We start from the raw sequence: 9283 nt of genomic DNA on the forward strand, positions 1-9283 counted from the left end.
TAAGATAACCAAAACTTTTTAGTGCATTGTTGAGAACCTTTTTAAATATACCATTTGTTTTATTTTTTTATTTGATTAATTTGTATTATTACAATTACTCATTTAAATAATTAACTTCTAGCGAGACACACTGAAAATCATTTATTAAAGTAGTTTGAACAAAAATAAATCTCTCACTAAAAAATATTAAACGTTCGTAAAGTTAACGGGTCGTTTAAGCGAGATTGGCTTTAGAGTGGGAGCCTCGGCTCGGCTCGCGCTCAGCTTTTAAGATTAAATGAAACAAAAAAATTAAATAACTAGCTGCATTTAATAAAAAACATTGTAAAATATTTCACGTATACTGACGTAATGATAATACTAATAATAATAATAATAATAGCAAAGAATGCGGTTTTTAAAGCAACAGACGACATTTCGAAACATTTCATTTTACATTAAAAATAATCGTTTATAATATTAGAAATCGTATAAAACGGCTCATTTATTAAAACACCTTCACATCGCGGCCTTCGACTACTCGTTGGCCAGAGCCGCGAACTTATTGGCGATACTCGTGGTCTCCTCCGCCGACTCACTCTCGCTCTCCTCCTCGCCGTCGCTCTCGCTCTGCTTTTCCGTTTCGCTGTCGGACAACGACTCCGCGACAGTGTCGCCGCTCAAGGCTTGAACCCATTTTATGTATTCGATTTCCTCGCAGCTCTCTAACTTTTCTGGAAAAGCACAATGAGTTTAGCAAAGTAATATATACATATACTAGCTTCCCCCGCGAAATTCGTTTCTCCTTAATGTGGTTTTAGTTAGCCTTAATACCGTGACACGAAATAATAATTTCACTGTATTATCGTCACTATAATTTGAATTTGATTTACACTTTGGTCTAAGTAACACGTGGTTGGCTGTGCTAACACCAAAAATTTAAAAAGTAGAAATAATTGAATTTCAGAGTATTTCGTTTACTACAAAATAAATTTAATTTATACTTTAGCCTCAATAACACGTGGTAATTATGATATTGAATTGTAGCTTATATGACACGTTTGTCGGTTTACCATAGTAGTGCCATTTATTGATTACTTACTCAATCCGGTCGAATAGTATCGACATCTGTTAGAATCTTTTGGAGTTAACAGATAATTGTGACTGTCAATTAATTATAGACAAATAATTTGCAATAAAATAAAATTGCGACTATAATTAAAGATCTAAGCTATCCTATTTCTTAAGTTGGACCAGACTGCTCACGGTGTGCCAATTTAATTTAAATTCGGTAAAGTAGTTTAGGAGTCCATCGCGGACAAACATCGTGACAGGAGATTTATATACATTAAGATATATATATACGACAGCGACGCTACCTCTATCGTCGGCGAAGCCGGGAGGCGGCAGCCAGAGACATATCTTCCCGTCCAAGGCCATTCGGAGGAGGGCGTTGGCCGCTCTGTACGTGTCCAGTCTGAGGACAAATAAAATGAGTCGAATCACTATCGAAAGAGACGAAAAACCCGATCCTCAAGCGAGAGAGCGGCGAGAGAGCGGCGAGCGTGACCTGGCAGCCTTGGCGGTGAGGTAGCCCCTCTTCTTGGCCCATCCATCGCAGACGTCTCTGGGAGACCAGGAGTCATCGTTCTCCGGGTGGTCGATGCGCAGCAGACGAGGCAGCTCCAGCCGCTCGGCGAGGTATCTGGAATCGAACGCTTCTATCACGAAATCCGTACTTTTCTTCGAGACGTAGACGTGACTCTCCTCGCGTCACCTGACGGTGGTGTAGGGCTCCCGCAGCTGTGCGATGGGATACGAGCCCATCAGGATTTGTATGGAACGGGGAACCTTCGACGGGAACACTAGGCCGGGACAGTCGCACAGGCGGATCTGCGAACGCGAGTCGCCGATTAAGAGAAGAAAAGAATTGAAAAAAAGAATGAAAGACGTCGAAACTAGACTCACCTGCGGCGTAAGGAAGATGGTCTGAAAGTGTTTGGTGTGTCCCGGAGTGCGCGACACGCTGACGACCTTCTTGCCCATGATGGCGTTCATGAGGGAGGACTTGCCCACGTTGGGCTGACCCACGCACCCCAGCGTCACCACCCCGCCCTTGAACCTCTCGTGCCTGAAGAACGAGGTGTCCGCCTTCTGCACGATGCTCTCGCCTGCGGGCCGCTCGTTCGTTAACACCGCGCTCTCGGCAAAATTGGAAAGATCAGAAGATATCATCGAGAGATACAAAAGATATCATCTCACCGACTTCGGTCCCGCCTTCTTCGAACTCCAAATCGGTCTCTTCTTTTATCTTCTTCTCCCAAGAGGAGAGATCCACAGCTCCCCGGACGATATCCTTGCAGGCCTCCAAAATCTGAGTGGCGCCCTCCGCGCACATGCGTTGCCGCCCTTTGCGTCTGCGCACCAGGAGACCTGTCGACGTTCGGGAGTCGCATTTGAGCCTCCGTATTCTTAAATTAAAGTAAATTAAACAGAATAGTCCAAGACCGATTCGTCCTCGGCGAAGCCTCTTCCCGTACCTGCCTTGTCCGCGCTGGCTCCGACGAGGTTGTACCCGGGACACGAAGTGAAATAGACGACTCGTAATCCGGGATAAGCGGCGGTGAGGAAACGCTTCCAGGCGGCCACCACCACCGGAGGCACCAAATCTATTTTGTTCAGGACCAGGATCATATCCTTCTTCTCTTCCTTCACTACGAATTCGTACAGAGACGGCGGAAACATCATGCCCTGAAAGATTTGACTAAAAACATCGAGAACTCGATCAAAGGGACGCCTCGAACTTTATACTTCATAGCACTACGGCACAGGGGGTAAACCGGCAGGAGGCTTTTAAGAGTTGGTACGCTCTTTTCTTGAAGGACCCTAAGGAAATACTTCAGTGGGCAGTTCCGAACGACTCCTCTGAACACTCTCCACGGTAAATGCGGTAGAAGATGCAGAGTGACCCCACATCTCTACGCAACGCCAGAGGATCGAGCCGCTCTTTATTGAATAAAGTCAGGTGGAAGGAGCGGGGCGGGGGGCCCGGAGGTGCGAGTGAGGCCGAATTTGCACTTTATACAGTTGCAAGCGGTGGCCCGGAGTGAAGTACCGTCTTGCCTTGCAAAAGTACCTTGGTCTTTGAGCAGACCGATGTTCCAATTATATATTCGGTTTATTATAGGTTCGGTTGCGTTATAATCCAAAAAAATGCAAGAAAATAAAAAGCCAACCGCAAATCTGACGTCGACGATGAGCAAGAGAATGTCGCACATCTCCAAGACGCGCCACAGCTGCCGCCAAGTCTCCAGGTTCAGCTCGAAGTAAGACATTTCCTTCCAGAGGGGAGACGACTGAATGCCGCTCACGTATTCCTGAAATATACAGTCGGAATATCGTTTCATTTTTATTTTATTTAAAAGGCGTCTATCGTTTTACGAGATTATTATGAAAATGTTGATTATGACTTACTCTGAAATACCGCTGTTCCTGTGCGTCGAGTTGGGCCGGAGTCATGTCGAAGTTCCACGGCGGTCGTTTGGGAAACGAGAGCTCCAAAGGATAGAAATCGGTCGGATCTATCTCCATTTGTTTAGGGCTCACGGGATTGAGCCCCTTCCTGCGAGGAATACAATTAAATAAAATTTTATTAAATTAACTGAATCCGACCTTACAGCGAAAAACCTGCCAATTTCCTTAGGTTCTGTTTATTGTTGTAAACGAATTTATATAATTAAAAAGTTTAAAAGTTTACTTACGAAAGTATACAGTAAATGTCAAAATAAAATTATATCTTTACTGATATTTAATACTTTTAAAATCTAATTGCTATGAATTAATAATATTTCAATGAAATCTTACAATGCTTCCTCCTTTTTAATTTTCACGTCAGCATCACTTTCCCTGTAAAACTTGAGGGCGTAGCGGTTAGATTCACCACGACCTTGAGCTCGGTTCGGTTGATAGTTGACTGCCAAAACATCATAATTTTCTGTGTTTGCTGATGCTGGGAGAAACATATATCTATATTAATTACATTACTAGAATCAAATTACAAGCAGTCTTCAGCATGGATACTTCACTTTAAATCCATAGTAAAATTTTCATTTTAAAACTAAATTTATAAGGATCAAAACAAATGATTTTACAAAGAAATAATATGCTTTTTTTATAATAAACCCAAAAAATTGTAAATTAAATAAATCCTATTCTAAATCTGAACAGATTTAAATAGAGATCTTTTGCAGCAAACTCTATGACACAAAGAACAGTTCATGAGACTGACTTAGGTTTACAGCCAAATTTAAGCATTCATAGTACAGCTTAAAATTTATGTAATTTCTTACAAATTATATTATGATGGATAGCTTTTTATTTTTAGCTTTCTAATATAGTATATATCACTTACATGACAGTAACAGTGTTTTATTCTGCTTTTTGTTCTGGATCTGCTGCTTTTTTGCCTTCCCACTGAAAGGAGTTTTGCGACGAGCTTGAGGCATGACATATACTGAAATTATACAAATGAATAAATATCTTAACATATAAAAGACTATTTCCAAATTATGAGGTTGCATTTTAATTACCGGTGCCAATTTTTTCAATTCAATTTTAACAAGTGGAGTTGCAAGGGGATCAAGTTGAGATGTACATAATTAATAATTGAAAATAAAATAACCTATTTTTTGGGATGAAGTAGTATTATACTATATAGAATGACACATGGTAAGTTAATCTCCTGGAAACTAGTAAATCCATGATTTAATTTCTTATCGAAACCAACATTAACATAAAAAAAGCTTTGAAAAAAAAAACAGCGAGTTAATGTACCGTACATCGTTTTTATAAAAACTTACTAAAAGCTTACCCCAGTACTCACTCTCTCATTAATACAACTTATGTTACTAGTTACTATTCAGTATTTGTCAATTTTTTAATTAATTATAGGACAATCAAAAGTAACAATAATTTATAACTTTACGATATGACATACATTATGGTCTTAAGACAGATCTAGAGAATACTGAGTATGTAGTTATGTACCAGGTACCTACTCTACTAAATTATTTATTATATATTTTGTGCCGGCGCCAGGCTAACGGCTTATTTAATTAAATATTTCTGATGACAACGACATAACAATTTAGATATTATTTCACATTAAATTAAACCGGGAAGGAGAAACTCTTGTCAATGTCAACATATATTGTACAGTTGCTTTTCGACAGGCGTGATGTATTCTGTGTCGTTCGCGATGAAACGGTTGAAAATAACCAATCTTCAAATCCTCGCTAACGAATGGGTCCTTCGTGGAAAACGAAGACGGACGAAACAAGGGGCTGACGATGCCGTATTTCAAATTTACGACAGAGATAATCGAATATGATTCTTAACTGTAGGGCCATTGGAGCTAGAATCTATTTTATTATTTTAGTTTGCTTCTACTTTAGTTTAATAAACTATTTTATGTGCTTAGTTACGAAAGTTTCTCTTATTTAAAGTAATATAAGCGAGATTCCATTCTCAATTTAAAAAAAAATAAGCGACGCCATGACAGTGCTACTTAAAGATACACACTAACGCTCACGTTTTTCGGTAGTCAACGGCCTATAAATGTTTCGGCAGTGTAAAATAAACAGGATTTATCGACCATGATTTTGCTTGCTCTTAAAAGCTGCTGTTTGCATTAATTCAGTACAACTATCGCCATTTTTAATGGCTATCCTTTAAAAAAAAATCATATATTGGACGTTTTAACGAAACTTAATAATTAATAACTAAAATAGTTAAGAGTTTTAGTTTTAAATATTTGTAATTTTATTTTTAGCTAGCTTTTTAAACGTTCTCGTATAATTATAATGATTTAAACAAAAAACAGAAAAAATATAAACTAGATACTTGATAGAAGAAAGAATAGAGATAGAGAATAGAAATATAACTATAGAGTTCATATTTTTAGTTTAAGTTTTTCAATGAAACAATGCGAGGATAACATTATAAACGCAGATAAATATGAAAATATCAAGAATATCAGCAAATTAGTACAGATACTTTAATAATGCAAATAGCAGCTTCTGACCCTTTAATTTTTTTAAAAAATATACGCCCGACTCACGCCTTTTGAGGTAAGGCTACCGATTATCGACACAAGCTGCCATTTTCATACAAATTTAGTTTTCGTATTTCTACGTACCCTACTGTTACGCCATCTTGTCTGACCGACCCCCTGACTACAACTTGTACGTAACTTGTAAGTTATCAAAGTCAGTTTAAAATTATCTGTCATCAAAGGCTCAGGTCGTCTGTCAAAGATAATTGTTATGAAATTTGTGATTCTCCGTTCTTGTTAGTTGAAATTTGAATTGAATAATATAGAAATTAACCTCAAAAGTGATTGATTTCTGAAAAATCGTTATAGCATTATATACAAGAGCGTTTATTGTGTTAGTTTTTTAAAGTCATCAATTGAAATTAAGCTTTTTTTATAATTTTGAGATTACAAAAAATGTTACCACTATCACTATTACGTACTGCTCAAAACCATCCGATGCTAGTGGAATTAAAAAATGGTGAAACATACAACGGTCATTTAGTCAGTTGTGATAATTGGATGAATATCAATTTAAGAGAGGTCATTTGCACATCTCGAGATGGAGATAAGTTCTGGAGAATGCCTGAGTGCTATATCCGGGGGAGTACAATAAAGGTATGCTTGGTGTTTAATTAATTTAAATGATACTTTTTCATTAATTAGAAATGATTTTTTAACTTTACTATGTTACCTACTAGTTTGATCATAATGCATCTGATTTAATTAGAATACATGAGATATGTATATTTTAAAAAAATTAAAAGGGTCAGAAGACATTCCTAATACTTTTTAAAAGACATTAAAAAAAAACACTTTCTTTTTTAGTACCTCAGGATCCCCGATGAAGTTATTGATATGGTGAAAGAAGAAACCCAAGTAAAGGCTAGGAGTCGCAATGAAGTATCCAAGGGTCGAGGAGGTCAAAACCTAAGGTCAGGGAGAGGTGGAAGTCGAGGGGCCTTTGGAAACAGAGGGAGACCAGCGCCCCTTAGGGGTGGAGGAGCAGGCCGGCCACAAAATAAAAATAAAAAATAGTTTATTAAATATATCACTTATTATCTAAGAAATCTCTAGTATTAATCTACTGTCAGTGCTTTTAATCAACTGACAAAATGCTGAAAACCATAAAAAAATTGTCAGATAAAAATAAACTTGTGAATAATAAAAACACTTTCTAAAAAGTTAAAGGAACTTTTAATTTTTATATTTTATTATCTATATCTAGAAACCTGATTTTTTGTGAGATAAGTAATTTTCACTCCTACAGTGTACTGGTTTTACCAATTAAAAGTACTATTATTGAATTATTTTATACTTAGAATGATATAAGGATCATTCTGATTGTAGGTCATTGCCCTAAATACAGGCTAATTGCTATTAGGTGGCACACAATGTTGACCATAGGTAGCAGCAGTACAACACTCGAAGGAGTGAAGTCACAAAATTTTCGAAGTTGTTCTGCTGTTTCTGTTACTAAAGATAAATAATATTAATTTTAAAACATGGGAGCACCTATTTTTTACTTTACAATATCAGTTAGTCTTTGAACAAGAACAGGAATAAATAAAACAAACACATGAAAGATTTAATATTGGACTAATATTTAGTAAAATACCATATTATAATAAAATTCATATAAAAATTCAAGTATTTCAGTTTAAACAATACCTACTAAGACTTGTCCGAGTGTAATCAAGTTTTTAAACAGCCAAATCTTTTATATAAGTGGCAACATTTATCATAAATTATTAGTCCACGCCAAAATTCCATGTATATTTATTTATTAATATTATACTGATAAGTAACAAGTTGCATGCCAGGTACCTATGGTATTATTAGCATTTTATTTAAATTATAATCACAATTCTCTGAAAAATGTTGCCTCTTAAAAATACCCGCAATAGTGTTAACTCTGACAAGTCAATTAATTCTAAGATAATACTATTCAAACAACAAAAAATAATCACTCTTAAATAAAAAACTCAAGACTAAATACTACATAATCATTTACATACATAATTATAAATATATAAAAACAGTATTGCATAATTTGATAGAAATTTAAATTATCTGTAAAGCTCTGAAATCTTCAAACTACAATGTAGGTATACTATAATATTGACAATAACGATCATTATCGTGACACAGACGTGTACAACGGGAACTAATGCCTTTGTTGTAGACGTTCGTACCAACTGAATAAATAGAACGCTTTTATTTTTTACATATCATTAAATACATTACGGCCAATGTGCAATATGCAAAGCTTATACTATTCATTATATTTATAAAAATACTAAAAAACAAACGATACTACACTAAATAAATTGATAATACAAAAAAGTAATACAAAAAACTGTAAAAATAAATAGGAATTCAAAAATATATCAAAACAAGCGGGTATCACTACGAATAAAGGCATCCAGTTTCTCCAGGAAAAAGTCAATAAGGAATATTTGGGAATGGCAACACGCCCCGCTTGTCTCTTGTCTTTGGGACGCTGTCTTTGGTCGTTAGTGGAGAAATGTTGCAACAAAAAATGTACTTACAAAAATAAAATGACAACACAGAGGCTGACCGGTATCTCAATGAACTAGGCTTTGTATTAATTATGTTATATTTAACATATAAATAACATTCTCCAGAAAGTAGTGTATATATATATTAAAAATTAAACAAAGCCTAGTCCGATAAAAATCAAATCTACAGTATAAAACGCAATTAAAGTTTCAAATTCATTTTAATATCTCCACAATTGTCTAAACGTATCGCATTAAACAAACAAGGAGCAATCAATGTCAAAGCACTATTTGTTAAGAAAAGAAGAAGGTTCGTTTTGCCTTGAATCCATTTTATTGGAAACTTGACCAGACAAAACGATCGAAACTGATACATTTGAATAAAAAGAAAAGTTTTAAATTTATATAAACATTCAAATTATTTAGCTAGAGTTCATATTTGGCGCCTAAACAGCTCTCCAGCAACAACGTCACGCAGTAGGCCCCAAACACGAAATTAACAAAATTGATTGTAGTTTACAACAAGTCAATGAAATAACCCTCTATAAAAATATATAATTCTAATTTGAAATAATAGCAAGACCGACTCCTGGCACTGCTAAGGAAGCAACTCAATAAATTAATTTTACATATGAATACGAAATCAATGATATTGTCTATGGTACGTATATAATAATATGTATTGAATGAG

The 9283-nt window shown here is 35.9% G+C and overlaps 2 protein-coding genes across 7 annotated transcripts; one reads left to right on the forward strand and one right to left on the reverse strand.

Moving 5' to 3' along the window:
* Nucleotides 1-295: 295 nt before the first annotated feature.
* On the reverse strand, nt 296-5158 carry LOC123715574 (guanine nucleotide-binding protein-like 1). Of its 6 annotated transcripts, none has more exons than XM_045670711.1 (12): nt 5037-5158; nt 4391-4492; nt 3844-3988; nt 3454-3601; nt 3216-3356; nt 2520-2730; nt 2242-2412; nt 1948-2150; nt 1757-1872; nt 1550-1684; nt 1359-1456; nt 296-713 (listed from the first exon to the last, which is right to left on the reverse strand). In XM_045670711.1, the coding sequence occupies exons 2-12, from the start codon at nt 4482-4484 to the stop codon at nt 517-519; spliced, it is 1659 nt and encodes a 552-aa protein (XP_045526667.1). In that variant the 5' UTR covers nt 4485-4492; nt 5037-5158; the 3' UTR covers nt 296-516. The 6 variants fall into 6 exon arrangements, with proteins under 6 accessions (XP_045526667.1, XP_045526666.1, XP_045526668.1 ...); XM_045670710.1 differs by having other exon boundaries at nt 4976-5158; XM_045670712.1 differs by having other exon boundaries at nt 4862-5158.
* A 1109-nt stretch (nt 5159-6267) lies between these two features.
* LOC123715184 (U6 snRNA-associated Sm-like protein LSm4) lies at nt 6268-7260 on the forward strand. The gene is made up of 2 exons (XM_045670082.1): nt 6268-6688; nt 6899-7260. The coding sequence occupies exons 1-2, from the start codon at nt 6488-6490 to the stop codon at nt 7106-7108; spliced, it is 411 nt and encodes a 136-aa protein (XP_045526038.1). The 5' UTR covers nt 6268-6487; the 3' UTR covers nt 7109-7260.
* Nucleotides 7261-9283: the final 2023 nt, after the last annotated feature.

This window comes from Pieris brassicae, chromosome 10 (assembly GCF_905147105.1).
Source record: "Pieris brassicae chromosome 10, ilPieBrab1.1, whole genome shotgun sequence".
NCBI classification, from domain to species: Eukaryota; Metazoa; Arthropoda; class Insecta; order Lepidoptera; family Pieridae; genus Pieris; species Pieris brassicae.

What these genes read in the sequence shown, in the direction of transcription:
- LOC123715574 (XM_045670711.1), bottom strand. Translation starts at nt 4,484, where the DNA reads ATGCCTCAAGCTCGTCGCAAAACTCCTTTCAGTGGGAAGGCAAAAAAG. An exon ending in TAAAACACTGTTACTGTCAT is followed by an intron (nt 3,989 to 4,390) that starts GTAAGTGATATA and finishes TGTTTCTCCCAG; the next exon opens with CATCAGCAAACACAGAAAAT. An exon ending in GAGCCCTACACCACCGTCAG is followed by an intron (nt 1,685 to 1,756) that starts GTGACGCGAGGA and finishes GTTCGATTCCAG; the next exon opens with ATACCTCGCCGAGCGGCTGG.
- LOC123715184 (XM_045670082.1), top strand. Translation starts at nt 6,488, where the DNA reads ATGTTACCACTATCACTATTACGTACTGCTCAAAACCATCCGATGCTA. An exon ending in TCCGGGGGAGTACAATAAAG is followed by an intron (nt 6,689 to 6,898) that starts GTATGCTTGGTG and finishes TTTCTTTTTTAG; the next exon opens with TACCTCAGGATCCCCGATGA.